At 41.1% G+C, this 21,660-nt stretch overlaps 2 protein-coding genes across 6 annotated transcripts in view; one reads left to right on the top strand and one right to left on the bottom strand.

Annotated features, from left to right (window-relative positions):
- Positions 1-235: 235 nt before the first annotated feature.
- KIAA1191 lies at positions 236-15,244 on the top strand. Of its 5 annotated transcripts, none has more exons than XM_079144259.1 (9): positions 236-445; positions 1,367-1,474; positions 1,725-1,810; positions 4,799-4,977; positions 8,433-8,559; positions 10,388-10,512; positions 14,394-14,500; positions 14,692-14,834; positions 14,939-15,244. In XM_079144259.1, the coding sequence occupies exons 3-9, from the start codon at positions 1,783-1,785 to the stop codon at positions 15,145-15,147; spliced, it is 918 nt and encodes a 305-aa protein (XP_079000385.1). In that variant the 5' UTR covers positions 236-445; positions 1,367-1,474; positions 1,725-1,782; the 3' UTR covers positions 15,148-15,244. The 5 variants fall into 5 exon arrangements, with proteins under 5 accessions (XP_079000385.1, XP_079000386.1, XP_079000387.1 ...); XM_079144260.1 differs by having other exon boundaries at positions 237-445; positions 4,783-4,977; XM_079144261.1 differs by lacking the exon at positions 1,725-1,810 and having other exon boundaries at positions 237-445.
- Positions 15,245-16,036: 792 nt separating this feature from the next.
- The window catches only part of SIMC1 (SUMO interacting motifs containing 1), a 79,131-nt gene continuing 73,507 nt past the window's right edge, over positions 16,037-21,660 (bottom strand). Inside the window, exon 10 of the mRNA XM_079144119.1 lies at positions 16,037-17,341. Within this exon, the coding sequence (XP_079000245.1) occupies positions 17,091-17,341 (251 nt within the window). The 3' untranslated portion in view covers positions 16,037-17,090. The remainder of the gene's footprint in view (positions 17,342-21,660) is intronic.

The following is a 21,660-nucleotide window of genomic DNA, read 5'->3' as shown; positions in this document are numbered from 1 at the left end:
ATTTGAGTGTCTTTATTGTCTGTCTCTATCTTCCTTTAGCCTGTGTTGGACCCAGGCACCGAACAGGCACTGAGGAAGTGGTGCTTAAGAATGACTCTTCCTTACAAGATGGTGGATTTCGCCTTTGGAGCGGTGGCTTCCATCCCGTAGGGCCCTTAAAAGGGCTTGAGGCCTCCGGACCGTGGACTACAACTCCCAGCATGCCCTCCACCGGGCCAAATCCCGCGCGAGCCGCCGCGGTTTCTGTAGGCTTTTTGGTCAAGGCTGCCGGCTAGCACCACAGCTTGTGCTCTCTAGTCGGTGGTGGGGGCAGTCGGATTTGCCGCCGCTCTCAAGATGGCTTGGGTCTGGACTGCGCCACAACCTCTTGAGAGACGTGGGTCTTCGGATCCTCTTTAGTGCCGGAGTTGGGGTCGCAGGCAGCTTGGAGGCAGCGGGAACACAGGTGACCAGATAGCGGGCCTGGGTGCTCCTTTGAAGATATCTTCTACCCCTCGGGAGGGGCGCGCTTCCGGTCTCACCATGCTTATCCCTTTACCGGGCTCAGGTCTCTGCCTTCCAGTCGGCCAAGGCCTCTGTAATGGGGCTTCTCCCTGATACTGCCTATGGAGCTCCGACACTGGGCTTCCCGCTTTTATCGGACCCACCCAGTCCCAGATCCCCTCCCGCCCCACTCCTCCCGACCACTCTCCCACATCTCTCAGTCCCCTGCCTTGCCCAACCCTCAGTGTCAGACTGTGGCCCTAATCTCTTTAGTCTTAATCTCGAGGGGTGGGAGAGGCTGTTGGTCAGACTAGGCCTTTCAAATCCTGGTGGCTTTGTGTTGTGTCTCGTAAAGGAGAAGCGTGAAGGGCGATAGTCGTGGGCGAGGTGTAGGAGAAAGGGGAAGGGAGTGTTTCTGGCTCGGGAATGCTCCCTTGACCGGAAGGATGGCTGAACTTTGGGTTTTGTGGTGTTCTTTAGTGAAAAACTTACTGGTTTGCTCTCAACTCTATCCGGTTACAGGGGCACAGTAGCAAGTGGAAAAGCAAGTAACTTGACTTTTTCAGGGCCTTGTCTTAATTCCCCTGTAAAATAGGTTGAAAGTAGCTGCCCTGCAGAGGGGTCACTTGTCCATGAGCTTGAACAAAAATTTGAGATAGGTAATGACTGCTTTGCAGGGTGACGGCAAGGGTTAAAAGCAAATTTTGTATAAAATGCTATACATATTAGTTGGTGTTAGTAATAAAAAGTGAATTTACCTACTATGGTACCTAGCCCCTTACTGTGAGTTACAATGAAAGGAATAATTACTCTTGCAAGGCCGTTAATGGGGAATAAATGAATGTATGGAACAGTATCAATGCTGGCTGTTTGTTGTTATTAGAACCTCTGGATGGACTCCTCCTGGGAAGTTTTGCTAATTTGCAGCACCTGGACAATGTTCCTCATTAATACCTGTGTGTCAGCATAGTCGTGACATCATTTCACTGTGGTAGGTGTCTTTTTCACCTATTGTCTTAGCATTGTCATCTCACACATGTTAAGATCAGCCACTGTTGTAGTGAGGCCTTTGACATTATCCTTTTTCTTTTCCCCATTGGCATGTGTGTCACCCATTGACTCTTGTATGTGTGTTTCAACCATGTTAACAGCCTTAAGACTGTGTACTTATCAAAAGAACAGCATCTGGAAGGATTCTTTGGTGTTCAACATGAGAAAATGCCCTTTGTTATTTTTATTAGGTGGCAGGGACTTAGCTCCGAATTATAAAGAAAAAAACACCTGGATCCCAGTCTATCAATGGCTTCAAGACAACCAGAAGTACCTGGTAAACTTAATTCTTTTTGGTTATGGTTATGTTTTGCCTTTAATGTTTTCAGCCAGGCAATTTTATCTGAACCATGTATTAATGGTTACTTTCTGCCATTAGTCTTGATATTTAGACTTACTAGATTGACATCATTTAAATATTGTCTTATTGACCATGGTATGCATCCCAAACTGAACTTAAGGTTTGTTAAATATGTTCCTTGGGATGGAGGTTGGGGATAGAATGGAGGACTGGGCAAAAAGGCACTAGCCTGGTTTAATGGCGAATTGAGCTTATTTGTAAAAATGTTTGCAGCACTTTTTTTTTTTTTTTCTTTTTTTGGTACCATGATTGAACCCAGGGACGCTTAACCACTGAGCCACATCCCCAGCCCTTTATAAATTTTTAAAATGTTGAGACAGGTTCTCACTACATTGCTGAGGCTGACTTTGAACTTGGCATCCTCCTGCCTCAGCCTCCCTAGTCACTGGGATTACAGGCATGCACCACCATTCCTGGCTTGCAAAACCTGCTAATGATTCCTGGGTCTGTGAAGGGCAGTGATTTCTGGGTTATTGAAGTGATTGATTCCTTCTTCACCTTTTTATTAGAAGGGAAGGCGATTTTTAATTAAATCTGAGTCACTTAATTTCTCATTCTCAGTAAAGTGTATAAATTGTGATGCCTTGTCTCTCAGGGTTGTTAAGACTAAATATCATTTTTGAAAATGTGAATTAAAAGTTGGTGCTACCCTTGAGCCTCTCTCTTGCTCAGCCTACTCTGCTATACCTTATCGGGTGCTCCTTCCACTTTCACCTTCTAAATATCTGTACTGTGCCTGTTAAAAGGGAAGGAAAAGTTGGTGCTAAATATGCATTTACTCTCCAGAAAAAATTCTTGTCTCTTTTTGTGGGAATATATTTCATAGAAGTTTTAGCTGACTTCATTATTTCAGAAAGGCTACTGGGGGAAGTCTTAAAGATTTTTTTGAAATTGCTCCCAAATTAGGTGAATTAATAAAAGTTTCCCATATATCCCCTAATCTAGATCTGTCTCTAGTCTCTTAACATCATCTGCTTGTATGTTAGTTTGTCTTTCATTGTTGCTGCAGTTTTCAACTCCCTGTAAGCATCCCAAGCTATACTGTTGCACTAATTAGACTAATGTTTTGTAGTGTGGAGAGCACCAGAATGTTGGGTACAGAGTGTGAGCCCTGATTTAGATCTGCTTCACACTCACAGCTGGGTGATGCTGGGCAAGTCTAAGATCTATGCCTCAGTTTCCTGAGCTGAAAAGTGGGGTGAATATTTGCTTAATGAGGATTAGATAAGATGAGGGTGTGAATGCCTAATAATTTTCTTGGGTGCTTACTTTGAGATGCTGCAGAATAGCATAAAATTCACCCATTTAAAGTGAATAGTTTAATGGTTTTTAGTATACTCACAAGGTTGCATGACCGTCAGCATTATTCTAATGCAGAACATTTTCATTACCCCCAAAAGAAACCTTGCACCCATTCGTAGGCATACCTCACGCCCCCTCCCCCTAGTCCCTGGTAATTAGAAATCTTCTTGGATTTAAATCCTGTGGAGTTATTATTTCAGTACTGGGGATTGAACCTGGGGATTCTCTACTGCTGAACTACATCTGCACCCCTTTTTATTTTTTTATTTTGAGACAGGGTCTCACCAAGTTGCTGAGGCTGTTCTTGAACTTGAGGTCTTCTTGCCTCAGTCTCCCAAGTCTCTGGTATTACAGGCATGTGCCACCATGCCTGTATTATTGTTAGTAATAAAATGGTAGCTGCTTGATCTCCTTGCTGTTTAAGCCATTTTTGGTAGTTTAGGACTTATTGTCAGGCAGGTTGATATCTTGGAGTGTGTGGTTATGTAATTTTAGCCACAAAAAAATGTCACCCGAAGGCATGTTCTGGACATTAGCTCTGATATGAAAGGATTAGCAAACCAAATGAAATGAACCTTACTCCCTGTCTGGCACAGCTGAGAGTGACCTTGGAGAGGGTTGCCTGCGTCACAGTACATTCCAGTGGTCAGTTCCAGGCAACAGGAATGGCAGGATCGGCTGGCAGTGTTTTGGGAGAGTGATTGTCAATAGTGATGGAAGTCGCTGATGTTTAAATCATACTGTTTAAATCATTTGAAACTAGAGATGATGCCAAACAGCATACTGTTTTGAATATTTCTTGCAGTGCTGTTTTCTTTGGTAAGGTAGGGAAGATAGGATTTGCAGTCAGACCTTGTCAAGCCCAGCTAGCCATTTCCTGTATGATTTGGGTGAATAACTTCATCTCTAGGGCTTAGGTTCCTCATCTATAAAATAAGAACAAGAACTTCATATCTTGAGTCTGTGTCCTCAGTCTTGTGTGAGTTGAGAGCCTTAGCATTGCAGTGAGGGTGGCCTCAATGCTATAAAGAAATCAAACTTTGAAATCACATAGGTTTCAGTTTTAATTCCAAACTGTGCTTTGAAATTGTGTGCCCTTGCCTCAGGTAAATTTAAATTGATCTTCAGGTTCCTTATGATATAAAAATGGATAGGATTACTGAGTGCATTAAGTGGAGAATCCAAAGTGTTAGGAATAGAAGAAATTAGTTCTGTTACCTTTCCTTGAATGGATTATTCCAGGACAAGGTGTTCTACTGTCCTCGAATGTTTCAGAAGCTGGGTGTGGTGACAGATGCCTATAATTCCAGCTATTTGGGAGACTGAGGAAGGAGGATGGAAGGTTTGAGGCCAGCCAGGACAATTTACTGAGACCCTGTCTTGCAATAAAAACAAAATAAAAAAGTTCCTGGGATGTACTTAGTGGTAGAATGCTTGCCTAGCATATGTGAGGCTCTGTGTTTAATACCCAGTACATCCTCCACACCCCCACAAAAAAGAGAAAAAGAAAAAAGTTTCAGAACTTTCCTTCCCATAGGTTAATTTAAAGCTGCAAGTATGCTCAGTTGTTAAACCCATCTTGACAGGTGTCTCTGTTCTTAGCTCTTGGGCCTAGCGGGCCTCTAGGCAAGATGTCCCTGCCCATCGGGATGTGCCGCCGGGCATTCAGCTATGATGATGCCCTTGAGGACCCTGCACCCATGACTCCTCCTCCATCGGACATGGGCAGCATTCCCTGGAAGCCAGTGATTCCAGAGCGCAAGTATCAGCACCTTGCCAAGGTACCTGACCCTGCTGACTGCTTCTGGCAAACCCAACCCCTTTGTTTCCTCCCTCTGTTCCAGAAACCTTCCAGTGACTTCCTGTACCCATAGTATTGGACAGTCATCACTCCCTGTGTGTTTTCTGTGCCTTAGCTAGAGTTGGTGTATCCTTTTTTTTTTTTTCTTTAATTCAAAGCTAGAATGGTTGTATCTTCTACCTGATACTCTTCTGAACCCTTCTTCCCTCATTAAAAATCCAGACTTATACATGAGTATAAATAATACACACGTGATCCAAGTTCTGTATGATCCAAGTCCTGCCTGTCCTCATCTTTCCTACCCAGTGATCCAATCATTCAAGTTACCTGAGATTTCTTGCACTTAATAGGGTATTTTAAACCTCTGAGTCTTTGCTTCACAGTGTTCTATTGCTTAGATGTTTAGCATCTCCATCCTGTTCTCTTACACCCTCCACCCACTCCATTTGCCTGACAAATGGTATCCTTTAGGTCTTTGCTTAAATATCTCTTTTGTAACATTTTTCTGATAGCTCCTTCCTTCAGATAAGACTGGCACCTATGCCTTTGAACTCTGCACTGTACCATGATCTCCATCATAATCCCTATATAGTTTTGTCACCCTCCATTAGCTTTTTTGAGGCCAGGGTCTATATCTGAGTTTGTATGGGTTGAGTGCCTTTTATCCCAAATGCTTAGAAACAAAAGTGTTTCAGATTTCAGATTTTTTGAATTTTGGAATATTTACCTATATGCAACGAAATATTTTGAAGTTGGGACCCAGGTCTAAACACAATTTATTTATGTTTCATATATACCTATCCATAAAGGCTGAAGGCAGTTTTATACATTATTAATAGTTTTGTGCATGAAACAATTTCATGGTGTGGAACTTTCCATTTGTGGCATTATGTCAATGCTCAAAAAAATTTCAGATTTTGGAGCATTTGGGAATTCAGATTTTTTGATTAAAGAGGTACAACTTTTATTCTATCTTCAGTATGTACCAGCGGGCCTGGTGTAACATAGATTCCCCAAAATCATTCATTCTGTAACTGGGGGAAAATTGACTTTCTTGAACACATGCTGTGTTTTTCCATGTGTTATTCCTCCTGCCTCAGGTGCCTTTTCCATTGTTGTCCTCTGTGAGAGCTGCCTTATTCCTAAGGTGGCTTGATCTGCTGCCACATCCCTTCTGTGCAGGGTCTCATAGGTTCTTCTGTGCTTGTTGCAATTGTGCTTCTGAGGCCTGTGCTTCCTGGCTTCAAGGATTGTCTCTCACCTCTGACTCTCCCAACACCAAGAATATAAGAAAGGTTATACTGTTGCCTGATAAACTAGGCCTGCCAGATTCTCAGATAAGGCCAAATAGCTGCAGCTTGTTCCACTGAACTTTGAGCTATATGATCTCTTGGGCCTGATAGGAAGTATAAGCAGACTTGTGCACTAGCTTAAGATTGAGCACACAACTTTAGCTCTGAACTACAGTTCTCCATCTGAGAGATGAGAATACTTTGTCATAGAGGAAACATGGGGATTAAATAAAAGGATTTAGGGGCTTGGCACATGGCACATGGTAGGTGTGTAGCTATATGACTAATGGCTTCCAGACTAACTTTCACTTAGCACAGCCATATTTGATCTTTTCCTTCTAATGAGCTGTGTTTGTTTTCCTTCTCCCATCCACCCTCATAATGGGGAGCTGCTTTCTAAGAAAGTCTCCCTGTACATCTGGGGAAAACTACTTGTATTAATTATCTAGTGGAATTGACTCAACTGCTTGTTCAGGAGGGAATGAATGTTCTATGTAAAAAGTAGTGGAAGTACTAGGAGAAGGGGACCCTGGCAGCCTGTGTGTGATGCTGAAGTAGTGAACTCAAGGGACTAGAGCAGAAGATAAGCAGGGCTCCCTGGAGTGCCTTTGAGGGCTGCACACCATTTTCATTAGTAAAGGCTGCTGATGACTTCACAAGGCACAGAATGGACTTCTAGTGTTCAGTTGTGCCCCAGCTGGAACAGCTGGCAATTTGAAACAACTGCTTTCACACAATCACACAGGGCTGGGGACTCGAACCTGGGTCTCCAGCATGAGAGTCAGGCACTCTACGAGAGGAGCTATACGGCCAGCACTTGAAACAACTGCTTTCAAAGGAGTGCTCAACTTGACTCATTACACACATTCTTTTATCTGCCCTAATTATCCACATATTAGGAGTCATCCATCTTCCAAATAAAGAAAAAGGTTCAAGTTTTACTCTAATAAGGTCATAGCTGAAAAGTATAAATCCTGTTTTGTAACAGTGATACAATATTTGAGTACTTCCTTTTGCAGGCCTCCTTTTTAGCCATCTTTCTTTTCAGTTCCTCTGGAGAGGCAGAAAACAAATAAACCGAGCTCTCTCCTCCTTGCTAGGACTCAGCATGGTGTCAGGTGGATGTTCCCAGCTTTTACACATTAAAGAGTAGGAGCTACATAGATTTTTATTAGTTTTGTTTTTTTGATACTGGGAGATGCTTTACCACTGAGCTATTTTTTTATTTTGAGACAGGGTCTCAGTAAGTTGCTGAGGCTGGTCTTGAACCTTCTGTCTCAGTCTCCCTAGTTGCTGGGATTATAGGTGTGCACCCCATACCTGGCCCAATTTTTACTAGTTTTTAAAGACCATTATTTGAACTTTTAGAACACTGGTCCTCAAACCAATCTTGGGTATCACCTGGGAATTTGTTAGAATATAAGTTTGTTTTTTTTTTTTCCTGGTGGTGCTAGAAATTGAACTCAGGATCTCACACATGCTAGGCATGAGCTTTACCACTGGGCTATACCCCAAACCCTATATATACCTTCTGAAACCCTGCCCTAGACTTACTTAATCAGAAACTCTGTGGTAGGGCCAACAGTGTGTTTAAAGAAGCTCTGCAGGTGGTTCTGATGTTCTACAAAACTTGAGAACCACTTAGAAAAGGCTCTAATTAATGTAGCTTAGTGCTTGATACTTCGTCAATGCTTTGTAATAGTACAAATTTTCTTCTGCATTTTTTGTGGGTTTTTTTTTTTTTTTTTTGTCCTGGGGATCAAACCTGGGGTCTTGTACACGATGTGCATGCTGTGCAAGCATCCTACCCCTGAACTGTATCCCCAGTCCCTTTTTCTTCTGCATTCTTATGGGCATAGTACTAGAGTATATTGGACAGACATAGGCAGGAAAGGTAATAGATCTGAGTTTTAAATTCTGGCTTTCCCTTTTATGAATTCAAGTTATTCCCATAATGTCTATATTTATTGTCACTGTGGATAATATAATAGCTATCTGCTCGGTAGAAATGACCACTGCTAGTTTCACATATTTCTTCACTTACCAGATTCAAAATACTTAAATAACTTCTTCCCTAAAGGAATAAGTTTAGGTGTGTGTCTCCCTTACCCTGCTTAAGTGCATCCTTACCTCTCTTGAACAGGAGGAGGAAGGAGAGGCCAGTGTATCCCCCCATGCCATGACCCTGTCAACGGTCACTGACATTACGGACAAGGTCCCGGTGGTGAAGGCCAAAGCTACCCATGTCATCATGAATTCTCTGATCACAAGTAAGCACCCTTTGCTCTCAGAGTAGAGTGAAGTAGGGGTGGGGAAGAGTTTAGGCCTCTTACAAAGCAGTTGCAGATGATTCTGCAAACAGGCCTGCCTTAGCATGTCCAGATATATTTTGGCTGCTGAATCCCACAGTGTTGAAGCCTCATTTTAGTGGAAGATTGACAAACATTAAACATCTCAGTTGACTTAGGTGCATTTCTGCTGTTTTGTTGATACAGTCTCATTTCTTGTGTTGGTCAGTGTGATCTTGGGCAAGTAACTTAACTATAGAGACTGTTCCCTCTTTGTAAAATGGTGAATCTAGCTGGCAGGTTGAAGTGAGGATTAAATGGTTCAGTACTGCAGAGCTGCTGCTATTACTGTCTCAGGCTCTGCTGGAGAAGCAGTATACTGAAGCATTTCCCTATTGTCTTGCATTTTTATTTTTGCTTTTTTTATTTAATCAAATTTGGTCTCCCAGGGAGGAACAGGTGTCGTGCCTCAAATATCTTTAGTCTTTAAGAATGTGTGATTGGTGGCCCTAATGAGACCTGACATAGGAGAGATTGCATTTAAAAAAAATCTTACAAGTTAACTAAAGTTTGTTCTGGAGGGCTGTTGTAGTTGCTCTGAGAAGTTAATTATTAGATACACAGATCTGCTTGTCAGCAGTAATGGCTTTACCAGTGTTAAGGTACATAGAGGTTCTTGCTTGGGTGGCTCATTTTTGAAGTTAAAGCCCTTGTTTCTCAAAGAGTTTGTCTTGACCATTTCCTGGAGAGTTCATCCATGAACCCAAAGTCCAAACTCTCACTTTGGTTTTCTTCTCTTCACTCATAAATGTACCATTTGAATTAGCAACTTCTGCTTGTGTTTTGCAAACTTCAGGCTATATTCTAGTGGTGTTAGAAAGCTTAACCATTGTTATTTTAGCACAGTGCAACTTCTTTATTGAAAATGCATTTTACCAACAAGTACAGACTATAACACTTCAGTATACTAATATCACTCATATGTATTTGTCATGTTCACCAAAAATGCATATTTTTATATAAATGCAGTTATAGTAGGTACACCATTTGCTTTTTCCCCAATAATACCACCATGCAGTTTTGATGTTGCCAGTCTTAAATTTTTTTCTTTGCTTCTATTTGTGATGGAAGTACTTCTTTAGGAGATGAATGACTAAATCAGAAAGTGCATCTGGTATCTAGACTCTTTGATCCACTGTTGCCACATTCTTATTTGTAGGAGTGTATTAGGTAGTTTGTATACAGATTAAGCAAAAAATTCAGCCATCATTCATTCCAAAGTGTAACTGACTTAACAAAATCATCAGGTCAGACTGAAAGAATGTTGAGGTCCCACGGGATGAGGCATGGTAGTAGGCCATCTTACACAGAAGAAACTTGTGATTCAGTAGATGGGCTAGTTCAAGGCAGGTGGTTTGAATCAGACTGGTACATTGATGCAAGAGAGCTTGAATATGACCTCTTTCCTTTGGCAAAGGTTTTTGTATGGTTGAAGAAGGGGTGAGTTTCTCGTAGAAAACTTTGTATTTGGAGATTTTTTTTACTGTGTCTGGATGTCAGCTGCCATCTGCAAGCAGCATTTTGAACACAAAGATGTTATATGTACAAGTAAGAGCAAGGTAAGTTCTTTAGCTGAACCTTTAGGAATAACCTTTTCTTTAGTTTGGTGTGAGGGAAGGGAACCTTGTGGGAGGTTCTGAATTACCCTTGCAGTGCCTTCCTGGGGGAATCCTCCTTCGATGGTCAATGTTGTCTCTTGGTTTGTGATGGGTTTGGGGATGGGCATGACCGTCTGCTTCTCTATTCTCAGAACAGACACAGGAGAGCATTCAGCGTTTTGAGCAACAGGCAGGACTGAGAGATGCTGGCTATACACCCCACAAGGGCCTTACCACTGAGGAAACCAAGTACCTTCGAGTAGCAGAAGCACTCCATGTAAGCTTGTTTCTTAGGAACTTTCAAAAAACAAAGCCTTCATCTTTTACGGTTTGACATATGACTCTGTGTAGAAGTTACCAGCTCAGTTAGCTGGTGGCTGTGGAAAGTGGTGGGAAGAGAACTGGGTAAAGGAATTTAGAACTGGGTAAGTCCCATTCCTTCATTCCTGGATGAAGGCTCTGGAGTGCTTGCCCTCATGGTTTCTGCTTACTCATCTATAAAGTGAGGGTTATCTGTTTTGCTTATTTCTTTTTTTTTTTTTTTTTTTTGCGGTGCTGGGGATTTGAACCCAGGGCCTTGTGCTTAAAGGGCAAGCACCCAACCAACTGAGCTATATCCCCAGCCCTGTTTTGCCCTGTTTTACTTATTTCTGATTGGAAGGATCAAATGAGTTTCATCTTACCTACCTGGTATGTGGGTGCTCTGAACTGCAAAGCAAATGTGGATTATTTTTCTGCCAGGGCTTGACTGTAAGGGAGGGGGAATTGGGCAATCTCAATAGACTTATTAAGTTTAGCTAGAAAATAGCATCATGCTCTATATTTTTTTACTTATTTATTTTTTTGGTACTGGGAATTGAACCTAGGGGCATTTAACCACTGAGCCACACTTCCAGCTAAAATATTTTCTTTAGAGACAGGGTCTCACTAAGTTGCTTAGGACCTCACTTAGTTGCTGAGGCTGGCTTTGAACTCTCGATCCTCCTGCCTCAGCCTCCTGAGCTGCTAGGATTAAAGGTGTATACCACTATGCAAGCTCTGTATTTAATTTTTTAAAAGTTAAAATCAGTGTAGAATTGGAATGATTTTGCTTTTTCGTTTATAAAATAGGAATAAATAATAATTTTGGTAAGGGTTAATTTAATGATGGATATATATTTATATATTGTCACCAGGGATTGAATCACTGAGCCACATTCCCCAGCCCTTTTTATTTTTTATTTTGGGACAGGTTCTTGCCAAGCTGCTGAGGTTGGCCTCAAAGTTGCGATCCTCCTGCCTCTCAGCCTCCTGAGTAGATGAGATTACAGGCGTGGGTCACCATGCCCAGTTTATAAAGTATTTAAAAATTTAAACATTAATTATTTTAATGAATAACTTTCAAATGACTTTGACCACCACTTTACGCTGAATGGTGCTTTATAATTTATGAGCTCATAAATTCACTTAATCTTCACATTAATGCTTTGAGGTAGATAATATTTTCTACATTTTGTAAATGGAGAGAATGGGGTTCAAGGTCATATATTTAGCTACAGTAACTGAAATCAGCAAATCTCCCAATTCCCTATCTCCCCTCTCTGCCCCCCACCCCTTGCAAAGTCCGAGAATCTGCCTTCCAAAGGAGCTTAGATTTTCCTCTGAAGGAAAATGGCTTTCTGTAGGAAAGGGTAGGTCATAGTCTAATCACATTGCAAGTTTTATTTTAAGAGTTCTGAGCCGGGTGCAGTGGCGCATACTTGTAATCCCAGTGACTCAGAGATTAAGTCAGGAGGATCATGAGTTCAAAGCCAGCCTCAGCAAAAGTGAGGCACTAAGCAACTCAATGAGACCCTGTCTCCAAATAAAATACAGAATAGGGCTGGTGATGTGGCTCAGTGATCAAGTGCCCCTGAGTTCAATCCCTGGAACCCAAAAAGGGAGAAAAATAAATAAATAAATAAATAAATAAATACATACATACATACATAAATACATAAATACATAAATAAATAAATAAGGCTGGGGTTGTAGCTCCCTGGGCTCAAAAATAAACAAACAACAAAAAATGGGATGGTGTGGGTTGGGGCTGTGGCTCAGTGGTATAAGTGCCCCTGTGTTCAATCCCTGGTACCAAAAAAGAAAAAACAGTTCTGAATAGGAGATGAATGGCCTCTTATGTTTAGATGTTGTCTGTGACCCAAAAGCTCATGTGTGAGACAATGCAAGAACATTGAGGTGAAATGAGTGGGCTATGAGAGCCTTAACCTAATCAGTGAATTGATCCTCTGATGGGGATTAACTGGGCAGTAGCTGAAGGCAGGTGGTGTGTGACTGGAAGAGGTTGGCATTGGGGGTGCATGCCTTTGGGGTATATACTTTTGTATCTGGCAAGTGGAGTCTCTGCTTCCTGATCATCTTGAGAGCTGCTTCCTTCTGCCACACTCTTCCTCCATGACTGTTTTAGTCAGCTATTTCACTGACCAACACAACTATAAAGGAGGAAAGGTTTATTTGAGGGCTCACGGTTTCAGAGGTCCTAGTCCATAGAAGGCTGGCTCTATTCCTCAGGGCTCAAGGTGAGGCTGAACATCATGGAAGAGTGGAAGAGTGTGGCAGAGGGAAGCAGCTCACATCATCAGGAAGCAGAGCAGAGACTCCACTTGCCAGATACAAATACGTATACCCCAAAGCCACGTCCTAATTCCCATCTCCTCCAGCCACTCCCTACCTACATCCAGTTACCACTCATTCAATCCCATCAGGGATTAATTTGCTGATTAGGTTAATACTCTCAAAACCCAATCATTTCTCTTCTGAACCTTCTTACATGGTCTCACATGAGCTTCTGGGGCACACCTAACATCCAAACCATAACAATGATGTTCTGCCTCACCTTGAGCCCCAAGGAATACAGCCAGCTATCTTTGGACTAAGACCTCTGAACCCATGAGCCCCCCAAATAAACTTTTTGTCCTCGATAATTTTTCTTGTCAGGTCTTTTGGTCACAGCAGCAGAAAAGCTAACTAAAACATGACCTTTGGGCATAGTGAGGAAAGCATAAAAGGAAGGAAAGGATCATGATGTACAGTATGTGGAAGGGGGAATAATGTGGATCTGGTGGCTTGTGGGTAGAGATATGAGACACTGGACTGGTTGTATTGTAGGAGCATTCCAGATGACTCTTTTGTAGGCTAAGTTTAAAAAGCAGTGATGTGGGGGATCAGTGTTTAGCTGGTGACCAATTTAAGCTTTCAGACAAGAAAGATACTTTCAGAGAGGTATACTGTTACTTTTTAACACTTATCTGAATATTTTCCAGAACAGAATTCCATTTGAGCCGTTTACTGTATGTGATCATAGAATTGGCTTTGGTTGGCCCATTTTTTGCATCCTGGCCTTAGGAGTGGAATATGAGGATAGCTGAAGTGCTAGATTTAACTAGCATCATCTTATAATTAATTGTTTATGTACACAAATTGATTTGTTGAGAAAATTCAAGAGTTACCATTTGTTTAGAATGTAGCTTGAATTAAGCAGTGGCGTAATAGACACTATGGGAGACTTGACTTAGAATTCTAGAACTGAGAATTAGATTTATTCCCACCCAACCACTACCCACTGGACTGTAGTCTGTTGGAGGTATATTTACAATGCTGAGGGGACCTGGAATAGCTGTTTATGGGAGAGGAGGAAGAATGGGGTAAGATCCCCAGAGGAAGCATTTAGCTAAAGAATAGCAAGCCTGATTCTTGTTTTTGAGTCAGAATGGTTAGGGGCTGCACATGGTAGAAGATGCAATGAAAGGAGCACTCAAGGTGCTGCTTAAAAGGCCAAGAATACAGCTTGATTCTGGCTCTCCCACTTACTGGTTGGGTACATGTGGGAAAATTACTTTCCTGAAGTAATACCTCTAGTACCCAGCTTTTAGTACAGGGATGTTTGAGATCTGTTACAGAAAGAGTGCAATTCTTTAAAAAGATGGTTTCATTCAGTATGGCAAAAACAAAAGACTGTCTGTTGTATTTTCAAAATCATTCTGCCTATGCTAAGAATGTTTTTATTTTATGCCTTAAATTAATGTGAAACAAATGGTTCAATGCCCAGAGAACTATTTAGTGGCTATTTTGGGTTTGCTCTCATTTTGAAAAAGACTCTCTTTTTACCCATCTGAACAGAAACTAAAGCTACAGAGTGGAGAGATAACAAAGGAGGAGAAGCAGCCTGCATCAGCCCAGTCTACCCCAAGCAGCACCCCTCACTCTTCCCCTAAGCAGAGGCCCAGGTGAGCCATTCCTGAGACTCTTCTGAGCCTCAGTGTGCTTCAGCCTTAGGAAAGCTAGTGCTCAAAGTTGGATTTAAGTCTGTGGTTTCAGAGTGAGAAGTGCTAGCTCACAGTTCCCTGTTCTTTTGGTGTGAGATTCTTCTAGAGGTGCAGGAAGAGGATGTATTAGGATGTTTTATTTTCTCTTCCAGAGGCTGGTTTTCTTCTGGTTCCTCTGCAGCCTTACCTGGTCCAAATCCTAGTAACATGGATCCTGGAAATGGAGATAAGGACAGAAACTCATCAGATAAATGGAGCCTTTTTGGTCCAAGACCCCTTCAGAAGTCTGATTCTGGTAGGCAGCTCTTTCAACAAAGAAAGCAACATGGCAGGCATCTTACTGTATTATATACTGGACACTGATTCTGCAATCATTTACTCTGTGGTTTACTTTTGTAGGAGGTTTTGCCATCCAGGCCTACAAAGGAGCCCAGAAGCCCTCTCCCATGGAGCTGATCCGTGCTCAGGCCACCAGAATGGCTGAAGATCCAGCAACCTTCAAGCCGCCCAAGATGGATGTCCCAGCCATAGAAGGGAAAAAACAACTGCCACGGACCCATAACCTCAAGCCACGTGACTTGAATGTGCTCACACCCACTGGCTTCTAGAGTGCTTTCTGTCCCAGGGACTTGCGATAGAGGGTTTCTTGTCCTTTACTCCTCTTTTACCTTGGCTCTGACATAGGAAAGATATATTTAAACAAAACAACAACAACAACAACAACAACAAAAACAGGCTAGAGGTGGAGAGTTAATTAATTCTGAGAAACATCAGTGCAGTTTGTCCTTCTGTGGAAGAAACCTGTAGTGTTTTAGAGTCAGATTAAAAAGTCTCAGCAGTGATGTTTGGGGGACTTCTTTACCCTTTCTTGTATCATTTATCCCAGACCAGGACTTTGATCATTGCTTACTAGGTAAATGTTTATGCTATTCCAAAGCCTAGGCTTCTTTTTACCACCATCAGCATAGCATTAACACATCACAGTGTAGGGGTGCCTGCTGACAAGTTTGGGTGACTGGCCCTTTTGACTCTGCTGATCTTGTGCTCCAGCCTTGTTAGGTAGGGGGACCTACAACCTGTTTAAGGTCTGGTACAGTTAACAGCCAGACTTGGCAGGAACTCCTCTTTTCTAGGCTAAAACTGGTCTCCTTGCTTTTTGGTCAGTCTAATGGATTGATTGCTTTGTCCTGTAGCCAGTTCTTCATGCTTCTTGGTACCTCTTGGGCCACTGCTGTTGGAGGGATACTTCTCATATACATGTCACAGAACAAACACTAGTCTTGCATATCCTTTCTTGCACTTTAAAGTGAGATTTAACTCCAATTTGGTTGAAACTTCCTAAAAGGAAAAAGTAAGTCTATTGATTTGATATTGATTTTTTTTTTTTTTTTTTTTTTGGGTGGTGCTGGGGATTGAGCCCAGGGCCTTGCCCATTCTAGGCAAGTGTTCTATCATTGAGCTATATCCCTGACCCTGGGATTTTCACCTTTTTTAGAGTAAATAAGATGGTAAGTACAGTTAGATTATACACTGGTCCAGTTAAATTATTCATGCAAAATTAGTGTCAGTTATTTCAATTTCTTTGTCCAGGTCAGGGCTTTTTGGAAGGGAGGTGGAAGTATTCAATGGAAGAAAAGCATTTTTCACCGAAACCAGCCTCATATCTTTATGCAACACATATCTTAGAAATTGCATTTTTATTTCTCCTCACTGTACATTTGTCTTGAACACTGTCTCAGATATTTGCTGTTTTTGTTTTGGTTAGGAGTTTTGTTTACATAAGGAGCTGATCTTCTCATAGAGAAGCCCTGAAGTCTAAAATTGTCAGAACAACTAATTTATTTGTGTCTTCTGTTAAGATCTTTTGTTTGGACAATAAAAATCATTAGTTCTTTCTCAAATGTGGGCATCTTTTTGTCTTGTTAAGAATAGCCATTCTGCCTACCCAGTCATGGAACCTAAGCATGGTAAACTTTGGTGTTTTGAAAAACCATTGCTTTTTTATTGGATCCTTTTAACATCAAATGTTTTATAACACTCTATCCTTTTGTTTTTTTGTCCCCGCTTTGTTACATTAGATCTTAAGAGACTGGCCACAAAGTCATATTCATAGGCAATATAAAAGGTCTAATACAGAATGTGTTATATTAGGAAAAACAAATGTCTTTCCAGAAACAGGCTGTCAGTTACTTAAATAACACTGACATACAGTTTGTTCAGCAGAGGGATTCTTTTCTCACATCTTGAATGGAAATGTTAAATATAGAGTGCATGTAGTGTTACCTGTTTCAAAAAAAGTATAGATAAATAATTTATTAAAAATATATATACACCTTGTATATTTAAGCCATATTTGAGAATAGGCCAGGATAGGATTATCAAAAAAAGAGAGATATGCTAGAGTCAGAAAGTGATTACAACCTACAGATAAATAAGATAGGTTTGGTCCTGCGAGATTTTTAACTACTGTTCATACTTTTAGAGCTTCTAAGAGACATAGTTCAAGAGGTATTCTTGGTGCTCAGTGCTAGGAAGGCCCTTAGGGGTTGCTCTAGTGCTTCGGAGCGGGCTCTGAGTCAGGGTTCAAGTCTGCAGCATAGAAGAGCAAAAGCTTCAACAAGTGCACTTTGTCTTGCAGCTGAGGGACCAGAGGCTCCCCCAGCATCTGGATTAAGCGACTGCGGAAGGCTTCGATCTGCTTCTCCACATCCACCACTGTGATGTCATCTCCTTGTTGGGGCTTGGGCTTAATCCTTTTGATTATTAAGTCTTTTCGATCGATCACTGAACTCCGTAGGTGCTCTGCAAGAGGGAAGAAATCAGTGAAACTATACTGTTTTTTATTTCTCTGTGATTAAAACAAAAATGAAATCCAATACTAGTAGGTAAATAGATGTTGCCTAGTTACTGGGAGGCAAGTCAAAGGCCATTTAAGTTACTATGGCAACCCCATTTCCAAAGGTCCTGTATTCTTGGTTTATTCCGATCTTCAAGAAGTTTTATATATTTAAAAAATTGTATTCTCTTAGTTTTTTCCTTTTGATTTAAACCATGAGCCTACATGAAATTACATTTCAAATTAATAGCCAGCCATTTTTATTTTCAGACAGGGTCTCTCTAAGTTGCCCAGGCTGGCCTCGAACTTAGGATCCTTCTGTATTAGTTTTCCATGTAGCAGGATTACAGGGGTGCACCACAGTTTCTGAAACTATTTTGTATGTATTATAGAACAAATGAATAAATATAATCTTGGGAACAAGAAGGTTCTTGTGTGAGAAGACACACTCAGGTGTAGAATAGGAGGACAGGAAGAATTCTGGGATGGCAATTGGAATGGCAATTGAGGTGTATTATATTTATAAAATTATGTAATGTACTGTCAGGGTCTAGAAGCAGAGACACTCCAGTAGCAATTAGCATTCTAGTTGTTAAGGCAAATCCTAGTTTCCATACACATTCTCCACTAAAAGCAATCAGTTTTTTGGAGAAAAGGTTAAATTTTGAGACCAAGGTAAGGTAACCTGCAACACTTTCTGTGAGAAAAGGAGTGCTTAAAAACTCAGGCTGGCCTATAATCCCAGTGGCGCAGGAGGCTGAGGCAGGAGGATTTCGAGTTCAAAGCCAGCTTCGGCAAAAGCAAGGCTCTAAGCAACTCATTGAGACCCTGTCTCTAAATATAATACAAAATAGGGCTAGGGATGTGACTCAGTGGAAGAGTGCCCCTGAGTTCAATCCCTAGTACCCCACCCCCACACCCCAAAAAAACAACAAAAAAACCCCAAACAAACTGATGGGGTCCTGTCAAAAGCAATATAAAGGAGGTTCCTGTTAGACAAGTTTTGGACAAATGTGATCAGAAAAAGAATGTCAAAAAATGGATTATTTAACATATTGAATTTTTAAAAAAAGTCTTGAGGGCATAGTAGGAATGGTTAAAGGGTGTCCTTTTTCTAGAAGAAGGTCAGTTAAGAAATGTAGAAGAAAATGAGGAACTTGCTACTTTTCAGACTAATACTAATACATTACTATCTTACCCAATTATTGGGACCAAAATGACATTGCCTTTGGTTGGTTAAGGTAGTAATGCAGAGGGTCAAACTTTGAGACTGAATATCCCTGTCAGCCTTTCACTTGGTTTTAGCATTCATTTGTGGGTCTTACCTGAATCATATATCAGTCTGAAAAGTAACAGACAGGACCCCATCAGTTTTTTTTTTTTGTTGTTGTTGTTGTTTTTTGGGGTGTTGGGGGTGGGGTACTAGGATTGAACTCAGGGGCACTCTTCCACTGAGTCACATCCCTAGCCCTATTTTGTATTATATTTAGAGACAGGGTCTCAATGAGTTGCTTAGAGCCTTGCTTTTGCCGAAGCTGGCATTGAACTCGCAATCCTCCTGCCTCAGCCTCCTGAGTCACTGAGATTACAGGCCAGCCTGAGTTTTTAAGCATTCCTTTTCTCACAGAAGGTGTTCCAGGTTACCTTTCCTTGGTCTCAGAATTAATGCTGTTCAGACTATGGGTGTGTGTGCAACTGCCCTGCATGACATTGCCTTTTGATGTCATGCACTGGGAAGGAAGGATTCAATTTTTCTATTTGGTGGTCTTGCCAACAGATTTTACTTTTTTTATTCATTTAAATTGGTCTTGCTATGTTGCTCAGGCTGGACCCAAACTTGTGAGCCAGCTTTCTGAGTAGCTTGGATTATAGGCATGCACCACCATGCTTGGCTTGTCAATAGATTTTAACCTGAATCTTATTGTGAGGAGATATTAGACAATCCCAATTGTTGAACATTCTACAAAATAAATGGCCTCAACTATTAAAAAATGTCTGTTGAGCTGGGCACAGTGATGCATGCCTATAATTGCAGCAACCCAGGAAGCTGAGACAGGAGGATCATAAGTTTAAGGATAGCCTTAGCAACATAGGGAGGCCCTGTAGCAAAATTAAAAAAAAAAAAATTAAAAAAGGGCTGGGAATGTAGTGCAGTGTAAAGCATCCCTGGGTTCAATCCCCAGTTTAAAAAAAAAAAAAAAAGTCTTATGAAAGACAAGTAAACACTGGGAACTCTGTGAGACTGAAGGAGACCTAGAGTATGACTTCCAAGTATAGTGCTTGACACTGGACTGGATCCTAGCTCAAAACAAAATCACTTATTGAACATTAGATAATATTCTATCAAGAATCAGTTTCTTGTGATAATTAGTAGTGAGAGTTGTGTAGAAGAATATCTTTGGAGATTCAAGCTGAAGGATTTAAGTAGGAATATGATAGTACAACTTATTTTCAACTGTCTCAGTTCTCTCTACCCAAAGTTTATAGATGGAGCAACAGCTAAGCTGCATGTGGCAGCATGTTAACAGTTGGTGAATCAAGATAAAGGGTGTTCATTATACTACTCTTTTAACTTTTATATAAGTCTGAAAATGAAAATACTGGGGAAAATAAAAAGTTATAAAGGTAAACCCTCCCACATCCATTGACCAGCCCCAATCATTCTAGAAGTATGCAGAATTGAGGCAAAGGAGTTCAGGGTTATATATAAAACAAATGCACTGAGGAGTTCTGAGGGTTTTATCATGACTCCCAGATGCACCAAAGTAACTCCGGCATCATTTTCTCAGTCTCCTTATTTATAAAATAAGCATAATGGCCAAAGGACTGAACTGTTTGGAAATTCAGAAAACAGCTTACTATTATTTTATGGTACTAGGAATTGAATCCAGATGTGCTTTACCATAGAGCTACATCCCTAACCCTTTTTGTTTTGAGACAAGGTCTTACTAAATTGCTTAGGGTCTGCTAAATTGCTGAGGCTGGCCTTGACCTTATGATTCTCCTGCCTCAGCCTCCCAGAGGCTCTAGGATTACAGGTGTGAGCTACCATACCCAGCAGAATAAATTTATTTTAAGCAGTATATTCTGTTACATTTTCAATTAGTATGCTCAGTGTTTTCCCTCAACTTTCAGATCAAAGTACTTAAAAGTAAAGTCCCTCTAGATTTATACCAGTGGGTCTAAATATAGTCTGAAAAGAAAGTACAATAAATATACTGTAGTGTGTCCAAAATCTGGAAACAGGAAACAGTGTTGCTTTTAGATGTAATGTAAGGCCCTTTGAACATTCATGCAACAATTTATGGTGAGCATCTATTGTGTTTCTGGAACTGGGCTAGATTGTAGGGACAGTGGAATCAGACTTTGGCCCAACTCTGTGGACTTACATTTTAGATGCAGGAATCCTGAGAAGGAATAAACCCACAAAATAATTATAGATTGTCATGAGTACAATTAAAGGAATAAATTCAATGCTGTGATAAACAGTAGTAAGTGGGGTGGGGAGGAATGAGGGAAGCAGTTCACTTTGGCCAGGAAGAGCCCATGAGCTGAGTCTAGAAGGATGAGATGGAGACAACTATGCCTATTAATAGGGGCAGAGCAATCTAGGTAGAGAGCACAGCAAATGCAAATGCCCTGAGGCAGGAAAAAAAGCTTGCCCTGAGGCAGGAAAAAAGTTTGCTTTGAGAACTAGAGATCAAGTCAGGGAAGTAGAAGGGAGTAGTAGGAGGGAGATGCATTGGAGGGTAGGCTGGGCTACATAATAAATGTGGAGTTTGCCCTTTGAGAGCAAAGGGAGTATCCTGAGGGGTTTACTGCAGGATTTTAAGTAAGGAAATGTGATGTTTTCACTTTGCCACTGGTGGAGAATGATCTTAGGAGGACAAGAGCCTCTGCAGACTTTAATTGACTTAAGGCATGGTTACTTGGACAAATCTAGCAATGGTTTTGAAAAGATGTAAAGAAATATTGAAGGGGGTGAAACAGGGAAGAGTAAGGATGTGAGCAAGAAAAATGTGGAGTTTATTAGAATAATGCAGGATAATGTCCATCTAAGCAGTGCCCATGGGGAAGGAAACTTTGGCCGTTCTGGTCTGTTTGGCAGGGTCTTGGATTTTATGCCTCAGTGGGTATGAGAGTTCTTACATTGTAGGGTGCTCATTACTATGTGAGGTGATTTATGTAACAGGCTGAGTAATACCTGACTCAAGTTATTTTAGCTGAAAGTATTATTATTAGTTACAGGATCTATAGTGGAGTTAGCTGTTATTATTTTATCACC

Source organism: Sciurus vulgaris (assembly GCF_902686455.1).
Source record: "Sciurus vulgaris genome assembly, chromosome: 6".
NCBI lineage: Eukaryota > Metazoa > Chordata > Mammalia > Rodentia > Sciuridae > Sciurus > Sciurus vulgaris.
Note: the sequence above shows the minus strand (reverse complement) of the source record. Positions and strands in the feature narration are given on the sequence as shown.

What these genes read in the sequence shown, in the direction of transcription:
- KIAA1191 (XM_079144259.1), top strand. Translation starts at nt 1,783, where the DNA reads ATGGCTTCAAGACAACCAGAAGTACCTG. An exon ending in GAGTAGCAGAAGCACTCCAT is followed by an intron (nt 10,513 to 14,393) that starts GTAAGCTTGTTT and finishes CCATCTGAACAG; the next exon opens with AAACTAAAGCTACAGAGTGG. An exon ending in TCCCCTAAGCAGAGGCCCAG is followed by an intron (nt 14,501 to 14,691) that starts GTGAGCCATTCC and finishes TTTCTCTTCCAG; the next exon opens with AGGCTGGTTTTCTTCTGGTT.